Consider the following 21,780-nt stretch of genomic DNA (forward strand, 5'->3'; position numbering starts at 1 on the left):
TTCCATGCCCAGATTTATTAAAGTCTGAATTTGTTATCAGAAACTCTTGGTACTCTCATTGGTACATGGTTTTAAAGAGAGGCCATTCTCAAAATTATAAACACTTTTGATCATGTGCATCTGTGAAAAAGGTTAGCACTTGTTTATTTTTTTATTATTCTTTTATTCCATGTTCAAAAAACTATTTATCACAAACAATAATGAGGAGAGATGTACTTTTATAGATTTATTGTAGAAAAGGAAACAACACTGAAATCATTTATTTTTTCTAAACCGCAGTCATAAATTTTCCCATGAGTGTGATATGCTGAGGTGAATAGCTTTAGTCCACTTCCTCAATAGTGGGGCCCTGGGAGGTTCCTCCTGCCTGGCCGCCGCAGCTTCCCGACGGTGTTGCTCCCTGGTACAACTTTGTCACAATTGGTCTGCACACCTTCTCGAGTTCATTCTGCTGGTGCTCATACTCATCTTTCTCTGCAAGCTGGTTGTTCTCCAGCCAGGAAATTGTCTGGTTGCACTTGTCAATGACCATCTTTTTATCCTCTTCGCTAATTTTACCTTTCAGACTCTCGTCCTCAACACTGCTCTTCATCTGGTAGGCATAGGACTCCAGCGTGTTCTTTGCTGCAATCTTCTCTCTCTGGATGTCATCGTCAGCCTTGTACTTCTCAGCATCCTGCACCATCCGCTCGATCTCTTCTTTGCTGAGACGGCCCTTGTCATTGGTGATGGTGATTTTGTTTTCTTTGCCGGTGCTTTTGTCGACAGCGGATACATTTAGAATGCCGTTGGCATCTACGTCAAATGTTACCTCTATCTGTGGAACACCTCGGGGAGCTGGAGGGATACCTGTGAGGTCAAATTTGCCAAGAAGGTTGTTGTCTTTGGTCATGGCTCTCTCACCTTCAAATACCTGAATCAGTACACCTGGCTGGTTATCTGAGTATGTGGAGAAGATCTGAGTCTGCTTTGTGGGGATTGTGGTGTTTCGCTTTATCAGAGGTGTCATAACACCGCCTGCGGTTTCTATGCCCAGAGACAGGGGAGCCACATCCAGCAGCAGCAGATCTTGGACATTCTCTGAGGTGTCGCCCATGAGGATAGCTGCTTGGACTGCTGCACCGTAGGCTACAGCTTCATCTGGGTTAATGCTCTTGTTCAGGTCTTTGCCGTTAAAGAAGTCCTGTAAGAGCTTCTGGATTTTGGGAATTCTTGTGGAGCCACCGACCAGGACAATTTCATGAATCCTGGATTTATCCAGCTTGGCATCCTGCAGGGCTTTCTCAACTGGGTCAACTGTTCCCCTGAAAAGATCTGAGTTGAGCTCCTCAAAACGTGCCCTTGTGATGGAGGTGTAAAAATCAATTCCCTCAAAGAGAGAGTCAATCTCAATGCTTGCCTGAGTGCTGGAGGATAAGGTCCTCTTTGCCCTCTCACAAGCTGTACGCAGTCTCCTCACTGCTCTCTTATTCTGGCTAATGTCCTTCTTATGTTTTCTTTTAAATTCCTCTACAAAGTGCTTGACCATTTGGTTGTCAAAGTCCTCCCCACCAAGGTGTGTGTCTCCTGAAGTGGCTTTGACCTCAAAGATGCCATCTTCAATGGTCAGAATAGACACATCAAAGGTGCCTCCGCCAAGATCAAAGATCAGCACATTGCGTTCTCCTGTTTTGCCTTTATCCAGGCCGTATGCAATGGCTGCTGCTGTGGGCTCATTAATGATCCTAAGAACATTTAGTCCAGAGATCACCCCAGCATCCTTGGTAGCTTGTCTCTGGGAGTCGTTGAAATAAGCTGGCACTGTGATGACTGCATTTGACACCCTTTGTCCCAGGTAGGCCTCAGCTATCTCCTTCATTTTAACCAGGACCATGGAGGAAATTTCCTCAGGATAGAATGCCTTGGTCTCCCCTTTGTATTCCACCTGGACTTTGGGCTTTCCATTATCGTCAATCACCTTGAAAGGCCAGAGCTTCATGTCGGACTGTACGACTGGGTCATTAAACTTTCTTCCAATCAGCCGTTTGGCATCAAAGATTGTGTTATTGGGGTTCATTGCAACTTGGTTCTTGGCAGCATCTCCAATAAGCCTTTCTGTGTCAGTAAAAGCCACATAGCTTGGAGTGGTTCTGTTGCCCTGATCGTTGGCAATGATCTCAACTTTGCCATGCTGGAAAACCCCAACACAAGAATAGGTGGTTCCCAGATCAATGCCAATGGATACTCCCTTTGGTGCAGACATTTCGCCGGTTTCTTTTAAGTTCCTAGACAGATTTAGAAGACATTTAAATGGATAAAGTCCTGTTTTTGATAGTTTTCAGTATTAATAATATGTTTATTCCAATAATACTAACATAAAGTTTGAGCACTTGTCACACCCAAGTCAGGGAGCTGCACTTAGAACTAAGAGCACACTGTCTGTGTAATCGTTAAAGCTAATCGCTAGGTAGTAGTTTACAGTGGTGAGGGCTAGAATTCACAAGCCCAGTGAATCTAAATGCTTCACTTAAAAAAAATAAGTGAACTATAGATCGGTATCTGGTTATTCATATGTAGCCTTATTTTAATATTTAAATAAATAAACATTCAGACTAGGACTTAGAGACTATCCTTCATGAGTAAAGACTTAATATCAAGTATAACTGTTACACTGTTGCACCTAACTGTTAAAGTTTTGGATTTTTTAGGAAATGAGTGAATTAGAGTAAGACACCCACACAAAGAAGTCCTCACTGTCTCTACAGTCTAAACTTTATCCAATCAGTGTTGCTACTTACTTTCAGTGGTGCGCTCTCTGGTGCTCAGAAGGATATCCCGGGGATGTTTCCTTCGTGTCAGCTTTTGCCTCTGTGTGTTTCTTCTGGAGTTCATACCTAGACTGGCTGGGGCTCCTTGCTTATATAGTTACAACCAGGTTTCCAGAATGCTCCCGCCCCCTCCTCCTCAATGACTGAAGTGTTAATATTAGAAACTAATGCAGCTGGCCCGGTGCTCGAGGGCCGGTGAATATTCCAGAGTGAGACAGCAATCTGACCCTCAGCCAGCAGGGCCGACTCAGAGGGATACAATGTGGAGAATGTGGCAGTAAGGCACATTTAGGAATTGTGATGTGTTATGTTGAAGTGTGAGCACCCATGAATGTCAGTTTTATCCCCAAAATAATCCAAAATATTTACCTACTGAGCCAGGGACTCACAAAAGGCCTCTCCTTCATTCTCTGGTCTCAGTTTGTCATGGTAAAAAGACTCGCTTTATTGCTGATTTAATGCAATCGTTTACATAGATAGTATACACTTATGTCATTTTGATCACATGAAATATTAAAGTGATCTTGTTGGATCAAATTAAGACGACTACAATCATATGCCTGACATAAAGTCTAATATATATATATATATATTTTACCAACACACAGCTCATACATTATAGTTATACTTACAACCAGAAGCAGTGGAAGGAAGACAGTTAATGTACTTCTAATAAATGCAGTTTTACAAAAAGGAATGGTTCATATAATTAAGCTCAGCGCTAGTATTATGTTGTTATAAATCATTTAAAAGGCACATTCATATCATGGCCTCAAAGGTACTATCCAGTCAGAAAAACTCTTCAGTGAGGCGTCTGGAATTCAAGTGAGCAAATGGAAACTTGGGATGAAATGAGGGAAGATAAAGCAGTCAAAAAGTGTTTTACCAGCTCTCCCTAAGCCTTCTCCAACTTCCTTTTTAGGAAAGCCTACAGCTGCTCCACACCCAGACATAAAACAACATCTTAATCTGTCATTAGCAAAACGACATTACTCGATCACAAGACGTTTTATAATCATCTGAATAAACAAGACTTCATCATTTTGTTTATGAAACAAGCAACAGTTCATCACGGCACTGCTATAATAAAAAGGATGACTGGATGTTACCTTTTAGGGCATGTATGCAGATACCATTGAAACGGATTATTTGACGTATATATAAAAACAAACATTTCTAAAATAATCTAAGTTGTAACACAGAGTTTGTTTTGGCTCAGCCTAAACTCTGGCTCATGGAATGTACCCGGCAAATCTTAATGTCACCGACAGACAAAATCGAAAAGGTATCCTCTGTTTCATTCTTACGGCCATCATTTGGCACTGTGCGTAAATGGGGTAAACAAACAAATCAACAACTCTGTTATCTAGTAACATAATCTGAAGCAACTAAATACGTGCACATACATCAAAGCATGCAAGTAGGCTTTTGTTTAAACACCTGACAAGACATGTAAAATGTTAGTTGGTTATATGTTTTCTACTCTTCTTTTTTTATCATTTAACTCTACTTCTGAGGTGCTTTTAATAAGTTACATTCAGCATAAGTAAAATAATTCCTCCATTCTGTAGCTATTTAGAAAATAAAATAGATATCTCTGTTTGTTGCAGGGTAACTGTGCGTTGAGGATCGGCCATTCTCATTAATACCTGTGGAGAAAAAAAACAAAACAAAAAAACAGTTTAAAAAGTGAAAATATGGACTGGTGCATGATAATAGATAGAAGCAGAAAAAGGCAGGAGCACCTACCGGTAATAATTAGGTTTGAAAGGGCCATTCTTGTTGAGGCCCATGTATTTGGCCTGCTCGTCAGTCAGCTCTGTCAGGTGGGCATCAAAGTTGGGTAGGTGCAAACTGGCCACATACTCGTCTGGGGGGAAAGAGACAAAATGTGTGTTCTGTGATCTTTTTAGTGAAGCCACAGGGTGGCAACAATGAGCAGCCTTTCAGAGAAGCAGTACATACTGCTTATCATTTCTATACCAAAGTGAAGTAGCACAGTTTCAGTTTAAACAAGGCTGATTCTTACCCATTTTCTTTGGAAGGAGATACACATCCTGTTTGTAACGTCCTTCTGGAGCATTAAACAACTCAATCAGTGCCAGGGCCTACAAAAAACAGAGCACACAGTGTTTACATGACTCACAATCTGGGAAACTATGTGCCTGCAGACTGCAGGTAGTTTAGTAAGAAGGGACACTGTCATTTACTCGCCCAAGAAGTTAATGTCACTGGCTCTAAAGGAAGAGTAGAAATTACTAACCTGAGTTGTTGCAGTGATAGACAACACAAATGTCGGCACTGTGGAGCAGCTCAGATTTAAGAGGCGACCCTGGAAAAAAATAAAATAAAATAATAGAAGATGTCTGACAAAACTGTTTAGTGCTGGATAAACTCCTGTTTCAACCTAGTTATGAGTTATACAAACACAAATTTTGAGAATTTAAAAGACAGTTTTGTGAAGGCTATTAAGGAAAACTACCTCTGCCAGCAGGACAACCCTCTTTCCATCAGGCCAGATGATGTGGTCGACTTGAGAGCGAACCCTCTCCCAGGTCAGCTCAGGGCTGCGCAGGCTTGCCTGAGGACAAAAGACATAAACACCATTGTGCTAACATTTCCATGTGGGCATTCCATGTGGCTATGTTAGCATGTAAACAAAGAATAGTGGAACTCGTTGAATTAGAAACTTCTTCCAATGAATTCACAGAAATTGAGAAGTACAGCCAGGTCCATAAGTATTCATACAATCATACAATTTTTTCTAGTTTTACCTCTATACACCTCTACACTCTGTATCACAGCAGATCTTAAAACTAAAAAAAGAGAGAATCAAGATGTGAATAAGGTGGAGACTTTAAGCTTTAATTTAAGAGATTTAACAAAAGTATTGCACTAACTGTTTAGGAAATTGCAGCCATTTTTATACACAGTCACCCATTTTCAGAGGATCAAAAGGACTTGGCGTATTGGCTGACAAGCAATTTCGTGGTCATGTGAGGACTGTTCCCTTTTTATTCCCCAATAAATTAAAACAAGTTAATTTCAAGTGTTGAACTTCTGTTGGTTAACTTTTCATGCTCTTGACTCGAGGTCATTGCAGACGGTGAAAGCTGAAAAAATTAAACAAAGGTGTCAGAGAGAGAGCAAATATTTCAGCAGTCACCAAATCAACAGTCTCAATGAATGCAATGGCCACCTCAGTGACAGCAAAAGGCCTGAAAGATTACAGAAAACAACTAACCAAGTGAACATCACTCTCAAGGAGGTAGCTGTGTTATTCTCAAAATCTACAATTAAGAAACGCCTTTATGAATGTAAATACAGCGTTCAAAATCAGTGCAAACTACTGGTGACACTCATAAAACGAGGAAGGCCAGATTAGACTTTGCCAGAAAACATCTAAAAAGAGCCTGCACAGTTCTGGAAAAAACATCTTTGGGTGAATGAAACCAAGATGAACTCGTACCAGAATGATGGGAAGAGAAAAGTGTGAAGATGAAGAGCAAAGGTTCATAATCCAAAACATGCCATACTAACCTTCGAACATGGTGGCAACAGTGTAATGGGATGGGCATGCATGGCTTTCTGCCAGTGGAACTGGGTCACTAACGTTTGTTGTTGTGACTGATAGAAGTAGCAGGATGAATTGTGAAGTATACAGGGATATACTTTCTGCTCAGATTCAGCCAAATGTTGCAAAACTGATTGATCAAATGGATAATGTCCCAAAGCATGCTGCAAAAACTACCCAAGAGTTTCTCAATTTAAAGAAATGGGAAATTCTTCAATGGCCAAGTCACTCACCAACAGAGCCAGTTTTGTGTTCAGCTACTGAATACAAAACCTAAGAGAGACCCACAAACAAGCAGCAACTTGAAGGTGGCTGCAGTAAAGGCTTAGCAGAGCATGTCAAATGAGAAACACACACATTTGGTGATGTTAATGTGTTCTAGACTTCAGGCTGTCATTGACTCCAAAGGATTTTAATCCAAGTATTTAAAAAATCATTATATTTAAATGTTTTTAGTGTGTCAGATTACTTTTGAGCCTCTGAAAATGTTGAAGTATGTATAAAAATAGTTGTAATTCCTAAACATTTCCTGCGTGTGGTAGTGAACAGAGGTGAAACTACAAAAACTGTGTCATAGTCCAAAAACTTACAATCTTTACTGTATGTTTTGGAACAAAGGGGCACACAGAGATGTTACTTATGGATGTTTAAATTGAGATATTAAAGCCACAGGAAATTCAATGAGGAAAAACAAATTAAGTCACTCTTGATCATTTTCAAATTTCATTTTTGACTGAAAAATTAACAACACAGAGAACAGGATGTTTTTTTGTTTACAGACTCCTTTCTGTGTTTTACTTGTCATTTAGTGCCTGAATTTTCACACATGTTAAATTTTCACTTTCACTTATTTAGGCTCCCCTCCTGTTTATTCTAAGTAACTGTGCTTAAGAAGCTTTTTAAATCCATTGGGTATTTGTGGGGTTTTTTGTTCTCAAAGCTGAAGTTTACCACATCAATCTCAGTATTGGAGTGTCCCATATTGCAGACGATGCAGCCGTTTTTCATTCGGTCAAGCTGTTCTCTGGTGACGACATTCTTGTTGCCTGTATTTGAAGAAAAACACACGTAAGGTGTTGTTAACAGAGTCACCGAAGAGAGAATAAGCCGACGAAAATTAAATTTAAACTTGTGCTGCTGCTATAGCGATGGAGTTACAGCTATATCTGTACTGGTGTTCATATTCCTGTCCAACACACTAAACCAAAGAGCATCTGAGCATTTTGATTTAAAAAAAATCTGGTTTTCACCCAAAGCCCTTAACTGTAATATTTAAAAAGACACATGCTGAAAATGTGATTATCAAAGCAGAAGTAATGGATGTCACTGCATGGGGTACAGTACCAGTGCAAGTTATCACCACGTCCATCTGCCGAATGACCTCGCTCAGCTTGACCACTCGGAAACCGTCCATGCTGTGTGGACATGCATATTAAGGAAGACCAGATTAGAAAAAAAAGAAAGAAAGAAAGAAAAAACCCACTGATAATGTTCACTTGTTTGTAGCTTGCAATGCACAGGTGAGCAATGCTAAATAGTGAGAGTCAGTGACTCACCATGCTTGCAGGGCACAGATGGGGTCGATCTCTGTGATGCACACAATGGCTCCAAGAGCTTTGAGAGCAGTGCAGCAGCCTTTCCCCACCTAAAGAGCACAAAACAGTGCATTAAAAAGATCTGCTGGACTTGTTAAAGTCATTCCATCTAAAGGTAAAAAAAAATTTAATAAAAGAATGATTCACCTCTCCATACCCACACACAACCACTTGTTTGCCTCCAAACATAATATCTGTAGTTCTCTTCAAGCTGGCAGAGACAACCAGAGCGACACATCATCGTGACCATATTGCTCCAAATACAACAAAACTTCATAACAGCAACTTTCTTGGTGATTAATTTTCCTCACCCATCAAGGATAGATTCACGGCAGCAGTAAAGGTTGTCGAATTTCTGCTTGGTAACCGAGTCGTTCACGTTCATCGCGGGCACACACAGCTTGCCAGCCTTAGACAGCTGGTACAATCTGAAAGGACACATGGGGAAAACATGTTCAGGCATATATGCTGGCCGAACACACGTGAATCTTTCCAATCGAGGATGCAATTCTGTGTGACCTTACACTTGGCAGAATATCTGGCTAATGAAGTCCACTGAGAGCTTTGCATTTACCGTAGAGTTGCTGCGACCAGCATTTGCCATGCTTTTCAAATAGGCTTCCATCAACTAAGCACAGCTGATCAGTAAAACTGACAGAAATGTATGCATTCTCCTGTCATTTTAAACCATTTGCTACACAAAAACGAACATCATGCTTGAGCACATAAAACTCCAATAAGCAAAACTAAACAGAAAATAATTTTAATGCAGTGCTGGTGATTTTTATTTGTCCTTACCTATGACCAAAAAATTAGTCTGTGCATGAAAAACCTGAATATGATTTATATAATGGCCTTTGATACAGATACAAGCCATTCATTCAAAGTCATTCATCATGAAATGTAATCACTGAGAGCTTAAATTGCTTCTAGCGCATCTCTAGCTCAAGGAAAAAAAAATAAGGAAATACCAATAAAAAAAAAAAAAGGGAATAAAAGCAGCTTAGTTTAAAATAACTGAAACTCCAGAGAAATGACCATATTGGATAGTTTCTATATTTATTTTAAACTCCAAAGTAGAGTAGTGTTCAAGACATAGATACCAAATACACTCCACTAAAAGTCAAATCCATGTGTTAAAAGCACTGCTGCAAATTAATTGTATTTGTTGGCTGCTACGTGCTGAACAGTACATCCCAGTTATGTTCAGGTCATTTGATCCTGTAACTGCCACTGTAGTGCTAATAGCAGTATAGTTAGTTTGTTTAGCGTATGTTTTGATCATTTTAAAAATGTTTTACACAACTGATATAAAATTCTAACTAGAATTTAAAAAAAATATCCATTAAATATAATTTAACAGTTCTAACCAGTGCACCTGTCACAGCACAATGATTTGTCCTTTGTCTTTTAATTTATTAAGTATTTACATTAGTTTGACTTTTATATTTTGTTGTCAGTATATATAGTACTTAATCTGCAAAGAGCTGATGAGTATTAAATGGCTCAAAAACACTGCGACAAGCTTAATTATTTATAATTCATAATAGGCTGCCATAAGCACATGTCTATGCTGTAAAGAATATACAGCCTGGGTCTTACTGACATATTTTATAATGAAACCAATGTAAACCAAAAAGAATTACCAGACAGAAATTGTAGTTCAAAATACAAAAAGGCACGTGCTGCAGATAAAACTTAAACTCTACTAAAGCTCTAGATTTATGATCTCATCTGACCTGTGAACACCAGTGACACTCTCCTCCACAATGCCCCTGGCTTTTTTGAAGACGCTGGGATACTTCTTATAGACCCAGTGGGTTAAGTCTCCACCATCATCCAGGATCTATGGGGGAAAAAACGTCAACATGGAAGATGTGCATACAGAAAAGAGCAAGAGATTAAGACAGGCATTAAATTCATCACATGACTATCCAGGTAATACCATATTGGCCTGCCAGCCTTCAGTGTTGACACAGCGATCAATACACCACCAGAAGTCGTCCTCTGATTCACCCTTCCATGCAAACACAGGTACCCCTGCAGGAAACAAAGCACACATAATTACAGGCAAAGACAGCATGAGCCACAGCTCCATTAGTGCACATTACACAGTGAAAGGAGAGGTGCAAAGTGCTCTTAAGTTTTAAGCTTTCTTTGGGTTCATCTAACCTTATGATCAATAAAGCAAAGAAAAAATACTTTATTTTATTTTAGATAGTACAAAGTTATTTGGAATTAATTATTTTTTGTCCCACCCTATTGTTAATAGGCCTCTTCTTGCTTCTTTATTATACTTACCCGTTTCTGCAAGAGCAGCAGCCACCTCATTTTGAGTGGAGTAAATGTTACAAGCAGTCCAGCGACACTGGGCACCGAGTGCTACCAGAGTTTCAATCAGGACCTGAGAAGGACCAATGAAATATGAAGATAAAGAAAAAAGTAACAGAGATAAGAAGACAAAAAGATGTCACATTAAAGGGACCGCTGATGAGTAGGATGAGCGGACGTACTGCTGTCTGAGCAGTGATATGGGTACAGCCTACTATCTTCGCCCCAGCCAGTGGCTTCTCCCCCTGGGCTCTCTTCCTCAAGGAGATCAGGGCAGACATGTCTGTGGACGAACAGATCAAGCAGCAGTTAATGGTACCTGAGAGAACACAAAGGCCAGGTTTTGTTTTGGGCGAGATAAGAAGGAAAGACCTTTTCGAATTCAAAAACAAACGATACCTAGAAGGCGGATGTGCAGTATATGGCTGTAAAATGGGCACTAACTGAACAACAATGTTAGCAACAGCTGTTGCAACCCAGGTTTTAAGGCTGAACAACACTTGCCAGGCACTTATGCCTACTTATCGCTCACATGGGCAATGTAAACAGGCAGAAAGACAGACAAGAACAGAGAAACAGCAAAAGAAACCACACCATTGTGTTTTGAATTGTGAAGAAAAGATCAAATGAAACATCATCATGTTTCCAGAATAACACCAGCTTTGGGTCATAAACCACAGACACCAGGTAATCTATATTTTAAAATAAATAGAAGATGACGAACAATGAAGGAATACATATAGTGTGTAACAGTGTAGTTACATAACTACCCTATTACACACCTGCATCACAATAAAATCAATATGTGGCCATCTTTTAAAATTTAAACTACATCGTCCTGTTTGAAAAAAGGATTTCATAAGAAAACTTTAACCTGTTTTGATCAAAGTACAGACAATCATAGGTAAAAATTCTTTCAGCTTTGAAATGTCCACAATGCGCCAGTGAGGTCTGATACATACACACCTTGTTCTGCAATTTCAATTTCTCGGCGCCCAAATTCAGCTTGTTTGATGTTCTTCACACAGAAGTCGCTGCTGCCGTGGGTGTTGACCTGGGCTTTGTCCCGGGGAGAAGTTTCATCATCGGAGCTGTCAGTGTAGGATGCAGCTTACAAATAGAGAGCACAAAAGGTCACTTTTGTGGTAAAGCATACAAAAGAGCCAGTTGTGAAATTTATGCTTTCAATGCATTGTGTAAAAGCTGGAGCTACAGTGTGTATTTTTGTGATGTATATGGATAGCTTTTCCAGGTGGACATGCAAACATAATTCAATCAAAGAACTGTTAAGTGAACTTCAATAAATGTTTTGTTTTGTTTTATGTTGGACTGAAGTAATTGCTCAGTTTTCAACAATGAAAGTGAAAGTACCCGAGCTGTAGCTGTCTGTGGAGGACTGCGAGATGGACCGTGAGAGCGAGCGGCGCCCTGCCTTGGTCGGATACTTGCTGAATTCCTGTTTGTCCTCTGCATTCGCAAACTGGATCTGCAGAGAGCCAAGGAAAAATGCCACACTGTAAACATCAAAAAACAAAACAATCCAGATATTTAGCGATTTGATGTATGAAATCTTCTATATATCTCTATGGATTTATCGGACGTCAATGGGACAAGTGGAGGTCAATGGGACAAGGTATCATCATCATCACATGTTAAAAGTGATGACACTATACCTAACACAGTACCTTCACACTTCATTAGTTTATGTTTGCATTCATTGTCCTGTTTCTGTTATTATCCTTTCTAAAGACAAATCAGCTTGTTACAGGAAATCACAGGTGGATCAAGACCAAGGGTGCTGATGCTTATTTTTAGATCCTCCCTTGTGATTTACGTTTTGTTCAAATGCATGCGCTTCAGTTATTGTTGGTTGTGATTCATCGTGTCAATCCAAGCCTTCAAAGGGCCCAAGATGAAAGATCTGGAAACAGATAAATTGGATCACCAAACAGCTAGTGTGGCTATTTTCTAGCCCAGCATTTGATAAAAGTCTAAACTGTCGAATCTCTGAATCAAAGCACTGGAGAACTGATTTTAACTGATCACAGATGGGTAAATAGAGGACTGTATGAAAGACAGTTTAGGCCAACATCACAGGCAGCTCAGCTACTCAGTGCTTTATGGAAACAGAAGGTTAGGAAATGTTTCTGGTACCTTTTTGTTTTGTTTAATTTTAGAACCTAATGATGGCAGAAAAACAACTACTGCAAGTTTAGCGAGCTCAGTAAGTATGACCATTATCTTCCATGAAAGGACCAACAAAAGCAATGTTACCTAAACATTACTATGTACTATCACTGTCTGCCTTTCCAATAATTTCTACCCGTGTCTTTGTGTAAAGTCTGCGACCTCATCCATGATATCGTGCCACTTGTCTTTCTCACAACACTGTTTAATATCACAACATTGTATAATGTCATAAAAGCATGCCTAGTGTCCACGCACAAAGGCTTGAAGCGTTTTCCAAAATACTTTTTTCAATGAAAAATGTTACAAGAAAATGGTTCACTTGACCATGTCCAAAGTTCATGATACCTATTCAAAGGTATTCTTATTTCTTGAGCTTTTTAATTCTTCATGGGCTTCATGGTCATGCAGTCGAGGAGTGAGGATTTCGGGAGGATAGATCTTTACACAACTTTACCTTAAACATTTACTATGAGTCAGTGATAAATTGTGGCAATGCATAGAATTCCCTTTGTCTCCTATTTAAGTCTTCATATCATGTGTTTGGACTGCAAACTCAAGTGCAGACTGACAGAGTTGACACAACACACAGATGAAGAATCCGGGAAGACATGTATCCCAGATTAACAAGAGTGAGTCGGATCACACTCGAGTATGTGTGTGTACACTGCACATACATCAACCTGTAGCTATGTCCTTCAGGTAGAGCGTACTGTTAACAATTATGGAGAGTAATAACACAATACTGAAACAAAATCAAATTAACAGATTTTCTTTATACACAAATTTAGTTCTGATAGAACATTTTACGGGTGGATGCAACAGCTACACATGGCTTAAACATCAACAAAATCCCCAAAAAAGCTGAGGCTGATTGAATGGGCTAACATCAGCATAATGCACAATCACTAGGGAAAACACCCTAACATAACCATAACTTTAATTCTCTGCTTTTATCCTAATTACAATGATCTTCATTAACTTAAAATGACTGAGTGTGGTCAAAATGCCTAAAACATCACTAACCTTATTTACTCAGCATTTTAACCCACAATGCCTCTTTCCATGAGCAGTGACACCTGGGCTTCAGAAACCTACAGTGTCGGTATAAAGAAACTCAAGAAGCCTGTGAGACAGGCTAAGCTGAGGAGAGCTCTGCATGTCTCTGTTTTCACAACTGTGAGTGCGCTCCATCTCATATGTTCACAAAATATGTCAACATGAGTACTTTTATGTTTACTTTGCATCACTTTTCAGCCTTGAGGATTCAACAGACATTTCACACAGTCTCTTGAGCTTTACTGCATTGTTCTCTCTCAATACTCAAACCAAAATCAAGAGGCTAATCTAATTAATGATGAATTACTCAGCGTTGGTGAAGACAGCATTATGTTTCCGCTACGCCTGCACGGGGGACCTGTGTGAATAACCTTGGTGTTTACTAGGAAAAATTGCACTACTCCCTGCAGGTAAACTGAAATTTATGTTTCAAGGGAAAAAAAGTTTCTGTTAACTGCAGAAAGAAGACAAAAAACCTGTGACTGCCAAAAAATACTAAGGCTCCTGTGTGTTTGAGCTATCTAGTATCTAGAAGAAGTTCCCAGTGATACATTAGAAGCAACTCACCCTTTCTCTCCCATGCCCATGCCCATGCCCATGCTTGTGTGCCATTGTCTCTTCCGTTTTCCAGCCTATCTGCCTGTTGCTGTGTGTCCTCTGTGCAGTAGTACTAGGTGTCCCTGATGCTATTATCCCAGAACACTCCCAGGCAGAGCCAGGGGGAGGTTCCCACCTATTATCATGATTTCTAATGGCCAACCTGGAGAGAGAATGAGAGAGAGAAAGACCTAGAGAGAAAGGGAGGGTTTATTCCAACCAAGCTTCTCTTTCTCTTTAGTCTCTCCGGTTATGCCCTTGACAACTTGACGCTAAAATCTGCAGGTTGTATGTTATGATGACTTTGTAATTGCTGAGGCGGCAAATGCAAAAAGATTCAGGTATGTATGTAGGTTGCGCACGAACGAGAACTGTTTCAAAATCACATGCACATAAAGTAATAAACAAATTTGCCTCAGCTCTTACTTTACACCTATGCTCCTGATTTGCACAACTAAAGTAAACAGAGATTGACAGAAGGAATTAAACCCTGTTTCCATTAGCCTTCTGCTGCATCAATACGCATCCCATGCAGTCCCTACAGCTAAAAATACCCTTTCTCTCCTAGATAGCAGGCCAGGTCAAAGACTTAAGCTATGGAGTGTGACTTTCAGTCAGTGTTGTAAGGGCTCAATGTAGGCCTGACATAAGGCGACGCTAGCTACTTAGTCAGACACAGCTAGTGCTCTAAATCACTGCCCTGAGGAAAAGGCATACAGTCTTATCCACATCACCTGATCTTTGTATACAGACTACTCACAGTGATTAAAACAGGTTCAAAGACATGTGGCCTGCAATATTTATATAAGTAAAAATGGTGCAGTGACACACTCAAAGGAGTGAAGTCCAGCTGCAGTTTTCAAATCAGGGTACTTCCTTTGGTGTGCAAAGGCAACTGTTTAGATCAACACATGCATGACCGATTACAGTGTTGTGAAAAAAATACAACTCTACTAATCCTTTCTCCAAGACTATCTGACCTTTACATAAGTAAAGAGCATAAGTCCCTAAAGCAGTTCAGAATCCTAATCTTACTGTCAAGCTGTTATTCCCTTGCATTATCTTACTGCGTCGCTTATTCAGAAATCCAAACTCCTGATAACAAATACTGTAATTAAACTGTACTTAGTGAATGCCAAGGGCAGAACCTAGGTAATGGAAAATTGTAAAACTACTGAATGTGCTTTATTTTTAACCTTATGATGACTGTTCCTTCACTGGAAATGACTGTAAGTGTACACATGTAACACAGAATGTGCCAGGTACATTTTATCTTTACATTTTTTCAAAGCATACTTATGTCTGAGTCTTTAGAGATGAATGTGAATGTCTCTGTATCCAATTCTGGCAGCAGGGCAACCCAAATCATTCCTGCTTGAGCCCCGGCTTCACCTTTAACTTTACCCATTTTCTTTGCTGTGCTGTTTTACCACACTACATTTTCCAGTCTTCATTACCACTTACCAGGAGGGGAAAAGTTATGTTTGACCTTCATGAATGTCTTCCATAATGTTGGCAGACACGCAGGATGAGATAGTGAAGCTAAGGTATCATCACATTTCAGATCCTACAAAGCAGCCCACGGGAATCAGATAAATATGATGATGCATGAACAGATTCACGGTGAGCGAGTCCCATTCCCAGGGGGCGTATTACATAACCATTAGATGGATTCAGAAAGAGAGGAGGCAGAGGATTGGTGTTCTCTGACTCATCTGCCCTCACACTAACTCACTCGTTTTTAATTTGTAGCATTGACTTTGTTTACTCACGTCACCTTTCAATGTAGTAATTCTGCTGAGTTCAGTCTTCTTTTCAATATGTCATTTATTGTGATTTCAATCAGTTTGACACTTTTTCCAATCATTTACAGTAGTTTCTTTAATCATTCTTCTTTTTTTTCATGCAAACAGACTGCTCAGTTTGACACCGGGCTCTCACATTTATTCATAACACAGTGCTTTGTTTTCATAAGCGCAGTTCACATTCCTACAATCCAATATGTTCTCATCAGGCACCCTGAGGCGGCTCACAGTCCACACATTATTGCATTCTGTGAGCTAGCAGTTTGAAGTCTACGATGTTGAGAAAACAGGCGTTTTTATTATTCAGTTATTTATCAATTATTATAAACACACTTTGTTTAAACTTACTCAATTCACAAATACAGCCACAAAGACAAGATGACAGGAATAACAAACATACCTAGTGCAATTTTTCCACACTGCGTTATTATACATTGCTTGTAGCTCACTTATGAGTGAGTTCAAGGGCGAGAAACCTACTGTTCCTTTAACAAGGTAAACCAGATGTTTCAGTGTGGACACTGTTTTTTGATGAGCCTCACAGAATTCTAATAAGTGGATCTTTAAGGCATCATACAAAAAAAGTAAACTCAACCCTGATTACATAATAAGACAGAAGTCGAGACCACTTGTGCATTTGTGTTTTTCAGGTGGCATGAAGTAAGTTTACTCCTGAGTGCTGAAATACTCTTTGTTAAAACACATATGAGCCGATATTTTCATTTTCTTGATATCTTAATTAGGTACACCTGATATGAACAAATATCTAATCAGCCAATCACATGGCAGCAACTTAGTGAATTTAGGCATATACATGTGGCTAATAATACGTGCTAAAGTTCAAAACAAATTACATCGGTGATGTGGGGAGATTTCTTAGCACACTTTGAACACATCGTCTAAATGTCACAGACTGCCTGAGTAATGCTGCTGCTGCTGATGTCCATCCCTTTTATAATACAGTGTAATCATCTTCTAATGGGTTCATCCATCAGTACAACACACCATTTCACAAAGCTCAAATCATCTCAAACTGGTTTCACGAGCATTACAATGAGTTCAGTGCACTCAAATGTGCTCCACAGTCACCAAATCTCAATCCAATAGAGCTCCTTTGGGATGTGGAACGGGAGATTCACATTATGGGTGTGCATTCAACAAATCTGCAGTACCTGTGTGATGCTATACATGATAAATATGAACTAGCACCTTGCTGAATCTATGCCACAAAGACTTAACCTCCTAGGACCTGCCGTCCACATATGTGGACATCACATTTTGGGTTATTTAGACCAAAATACTCAATTTTGCTCTTCAAGGGCCTGATATCCATTTACGAGGACATTATACTGCTACTGTTCTATCAAAATTTTTAAGGATATCCTCACATGTGGCTCTGATTTTTCATAAAAACAAAAATAAGGTAAAAAAAAAAAATCTGGTAATTCTTTGTTTTTACATTTATCGGGCCCCAATCAGCCCAAATATCAAAGAGAAATTAAAAATGCATGTCGTGGAAGAATTCGGGTCTTAGGAGGTTAAGATAGGTCTGAAGGCAAAGGGACATCCAACCTGGTAGTAGCAAGGTATATCTAAATCTAGTCAAGCATTACATTACGACCACTGACAGGTGAAGTGAATAACACTGATTATCTCTTCATCATGGCACCTGTTAGTGGGTGGAATATATCAGGGAGCTATTGAACATTTTGTCCTCAAAGTTTAGAAGCAGAAAAAAATGTAAGGATTTGAGCGAGTTTGACAAGGAACATTATGAAGGGTAAACAACGGTTTCAGAGCATCTCCAAAACTGCAGCTGTTGTGGGGTGTTCCCAGACTGCAGTGTTCAGTATCTATCAAAACTGGTCCAAGGAATAAAGTAGCAAAGCAGCGACAAGGTCATTGGAGGCCAAGGCTCAATGGCACATGGGGGGTGAAGGCTGGCCTGTGTGTCCAATCCAACAGATGAACTACTGTAGCTCCAACTGATGAAAAAGTTAATGGGTTTTTTTTTCCTGGCAGAAAGGTGTCATAATACACAGAGCATTGCAGGTTGTTGGTTATGGGGCTCCATAGCTGCAGACCAGTCAGGGTGTCCATACTTAACCCCTGTACCCCCAAATACACCAACAATGGGCACATAAGCATCAGATGAATAATTTTCTATGTTGTATAATTTTCTTTTATACCACATGGATGGCCAGGTGCACTTACCTGGGGAACACCTGGCACCAGGATGCACTAGGGGATAAGGGCAAACTAGCCCTACGCTGGCAATGTTCTGCTGGGAAACCTTGGGTCCTGCCATCCACATGGATGTTACTTTGAGATATACCACCGAAGCATTGTTGCAGATCATGTACACCCTTTCATGGAAACAGTATTCCCTGATGGTCTCTTTCAGCGGGATAATGCACCCTGCCACAAATAGTTTGAGGAGCACAACAATTTTGACATCTTGACTTGGCCTCCAAATTCCTCAGATCTCAATCCAATTGAGCATCTGTGGAATGTGCTGGACAAACAAGGCTGATCCATGGAGGCCCCAACTCACATCTTACAGGACTTAAAGGATCTGCTGCTAATATCTTAGTGCCAGAGATCACAGCACACCTTCCAGGGGTCTAGTGGAGTCCATGTCTCAGTGGGTCAGCAGCAAAAGGGGGACTAATACAATATTCGGCAAGTGGTCATAATGTTATGACTGATAAGTGTATATGCCAGTATTTAAAAGTGAAAAGCAGCTAACATTAGGTCATAACACAGATGTGTGAATCATAAAAATAGGTGTCAAACACAGGCAAAGTCACCCTCAAAGAACCACGGGTATCAGAAGTCAGAGGTCACCTTGAGGAACTGAAATATATCTGATATTACTAACACAGCTGCCAGACATTATAACTAAAAAGTTCCAGAGGGCTTAATCACCACTCTGTGACACAGCCTCATATGATCAGGAAAAACTTCCCTGGCAGAAAAGTCTGCAGAGATTTGAGCAGGTTTGTTCTGAGAAACAGAAAAAGAAGCCTCTAATCAGGAGTTCCATGATTATCCACTAGCGGGTACCAGATGCTGTGAAGAGCCACCTCATGTGGGTTTTGCTGTTTTCTCAGATTATATAACAAGCAAGAAACTCAACATTCACAGGTTCTTCTCACAGGTGCACCCTGTGCTGCTTTTGCATGTTCATGATGCTTTTCCTCCAACTAACACTGATGATGTCCTCATTACCTGCACATGTGAACTAATTAAAGACAGATATAGAGCTCACTACACATTAATGTGATAAAAGTTTAGGTTCAGTTCCCATGTTCTTACACATTTGCAAATCTCAAGGTTCTGTAACTGTAACTACAGTTTATGGTGGATTTATTTTTTTCCCCACAACAAAAGGGTACACCTGATTAAATACCCCCCTACTCAACTGGAGGACCCCACAGACTCAGTTGTGTTAGCCCTCACACAGTAGTTCTGCACTTTGCTGAGGTCTTAAATCAGAGGTTTAAGAGCTCAGCTTGGCTTTTAGTTGTTTCCTGCCTGCTGGCATAATGTTGACATTGTGCTTTAAACAGACGGGAAGGCAACTTGAAGACAGATTTTAACAATCATCTTGTCTTTAAAATTATATGTTCTTGCCCCAGTAATAACACAGTAGAAGGTATTATTAGAGTAACACTACATATGAGACAGTTAGCAAAGCTTTCCTTAATAGCTGGCTTCTAAGATACATGAATATGGGTACTTTAAATGTTTAAGATCATTTTTGCACTTCCCACCTCACCTCAAGTAAGTGAAGAATGCATTAAACCTCCAACAAAATTCCCAATGACAACTTTGGAGCAGACATTCACACTGCGCCTTATTAACAATTAATACATCAACACAGTACATCACATTGCCTACACTTGGACTTCACTGCAGCACGATGCGTATCAACGTGAAATCCCCTCCTTACTGTGTCTGTGCCCAATGGCAGTGACTGCTGGGAGCATCACGTTTCTTACCTTCTTGACGGATTTCAGTGTGGGGACTGCGGTGAACGCTGCGGAAGTCATTTCTCCAACGTTCATATTCACATCACTGCTGTTTTTGCTGACAGTCAACACGGAATATTTTTCCGCAACGTTTTCGGTCTCCTTGACATATTTCGTGCCCTGTTTAACCTCCGTCTTGCTGTCCACAACTGTGTCTGTCATTGCATCCGAGTGATATCGATACTGTTACTGGAGAGGAGAGGGGGGAAACAAAAGCCGGTTCTGGATTGAGTTGAAACTAATACCCTTAGCTTCGTCTTCTTGCTCTCTTGGCTAAAGCTTCGTGGCTTAAAATGACCGAACCGACGCTGAAGCACTACACCACGGAGCAAAGCTAACAAAGTAGCTCACTTCACGAGATATGACGCTGTTTTCTCCCTTATCTACTTTCTAAAAGACTCACACGGCCACTTGCTTCGGTCCTGCAGGTCTGCTGTCATCCACAGACGGCAACATCTCCCAAGGTGAGGGAGGGAGGGGGCGGTTTGTTGAGGCTGTCAGACGAACCAGTGGGCAGTGTGTAGGCGGTGATAAGCCAGTTAGCTCCAGTGGACAGGAAAGTGACTGCTGAATGTGTAACGGCTGAGGCCTCGCTACCCATAAGAAATTACATCATTTATTCGTCACTCGTGAGGCTTAAATGTCAGATGTTCAGCACTGCAGTTTTTTTTTCTTTTGTTCTGTTTTTTATGCTTAGTGCTACACTTGACTGTTATACAGCCCTCTGTTAATCAGCGTAGCGCTCTTAACACAAGCCCCGCCCACATTTTAGTGATTGGCTGATCGGGGACCAGCGTCTGCAAGATACAGCCCCTGATTGGCAGAGTTTGCTAATCGCGATGCTTTACCTGGGAGGTCCTGTTCAGGGAAAAGGGGAACTCAAGCCAACCTCCGGCTAAATCTACACGACTACACATGACTACTTTGTTGTTTCAGCTGCCTCGTTGAATAAGATAATTAACTGAATTTAAAATTCTATAAGACTGCAGCATGACCAAAATGTTGTATTTGCAATTTCAAAGGTAATAAGGTTATAAAGGCCTTATCTATCCTATATTTCTGAAATTCTTTATATGGGTCAAGAGTTGTTTTCACCAGCCTTCTCAGGTGGGATGAGTCTAGTCTCCCCAGCACATTCATCACATTAATGTGAAATGAGGGCAGCCAACCAGACAGGATATTTTCTTTACCATCTCCTGTTTCGCATTATAAATGTGACGCAGGATCACAGACAGCTGGCTAGCTCTGATGCCTTGCCCTGTTGCAGTTTCTCCAGCTGTCTCCTAATCTGGCCAGATGTCACAGTCAAGCGGATGGGTGTTAATCAAATATGGAGGAATCTGATCCATGGAGTTTAATTGGGGAAAAGAAGGGCAAATTCTTTTGACACCTGTGGACTAGGAGTTGTAGGTAGCAGCAGCTTAGGGTGAACTAGACCTGTTGAAGAAAACGTTAAACTCGTTTGCTCTCTCCAGGTGGCCCACTGGTTGTCTTTCTGTCACCTTAAACCCAGTGATTTTCCCCCATTCCACTCTACACATCACTGGTATTGTTCTGCTGGAGTGGGCTTCCAGTTTCTTTCTGTAGGTGTCCTTTCCCCCCCCCTTGTGTTACACCCCCTCAGTTCTTCCTTGACCCAAGACCTAAAGGCTCTCTTTTGATTGCATTTCTATGCAAGGTCTATATCAGCAGGTCTCTGTTGTCTCTAGTGGGCCAGTGTGCATCAATCAGTCATAAAACTACTAGAATGTTGGCAGGTAGGTATTTGTAATACTGATCAAATGTAACCTC

The 21,780-nt window shown here is 40.4% G+C and overlaps 2 protein-coding genes across 4 annotated transcripts; both read right to left on the reverse strand.

Moving 5' to 3' along the window:
* Positions 1–213: 213 nt before the first annotated feature.
* Positions 214–3,119, reverse strand: hspa1b (heat shock protein family A (Hsp70) member 1B). Its single transcript, XM_003444823.5, has 2 exons — positions 2,778–3,119; positions 214–2,264 (listed from the first exon to the last, which is right to left on the reverse strand). The coding sequence occupies exon 2, from the start codon at positions 2,240–2,242 to the stop codon at positions 323–325; it is 1,920 nt and encodes a 639-aa protein (XP_003444871.1). The 5' UTR covers positions 2,243–2,264; positions 2,778–3,119; the 3' UTR covers positions 214–322.
* A 113-nt stretch (positions 3,120–3,232) lies between these two features.
* On the reverse strand, positions 3,233–20,596 carry ahcyl1 (adenosylhomocysteinase-like 1). Of its 3 annotated transcripts, none has more exons than XM_005478152.4 (17): positions 19,960–20,594; positions 11,679–11,793; positions 11,274–11,417; positions 10,490–10,590; positions 10,278–10,380; positions 9,922–10,016; positions 9,716–9,822; positions 8,288–8,404; positions 8,124–8,187; positions 7,938–8,026; positions 7,726–7,796; positions 7,333–7,427; positions 5,290–5,388; positions 5,071–5,139; positions 4,837–4,915; positions 4,557–4,677; positions 3,233–4,456 (listed from the first exon to the last, which is right to left on the reverse strand). In XM_005478152.4, the coding sequence occupies exons 1-17, from the start codon at positions 20,149–20,151 to the stop codon at positions 4,450–4,452; spliced, it is 1,668 nt and encodes a 555-aa protein (XP_005478209.1). In that variant the 5' UTR covers positions 20,152–20,594; the 3' UTR covers positions 3,233–4,449. The 3 variants fall into 3 exon arrangements, with proteins under 3 accessions (XP_005478209.1, XP_005478210.1, XP_003444870.1); XM_005478153.3 differs by lacking the exon at positions 19,960–20,594 and adding an exon at positions 14,121–14,266; XM_003444822.5 differs by lacking the exon at positions 3,233–4,456 and having other exon boundaries at positions 4,553–4,677; positions 19,960–20,596.
* Positions 20,597–21,780: the final 1,184 nt, after the last annotated feature.

Source organism: Oreochromis niloticus, linkage group LG20, assembly GCF_001858045.2.
Source record: "Oreochromis niloticus isolate F11D_XX linkage group LG20, O_niloticus_UMD_NMBU, whole genome shotgun sequence".
NCBI lineage: Eukaryota > Metazoa > Chordata > Actinopteri > Cichliformes > Cichlidae > Oreochromis > Oreochromis niloticus.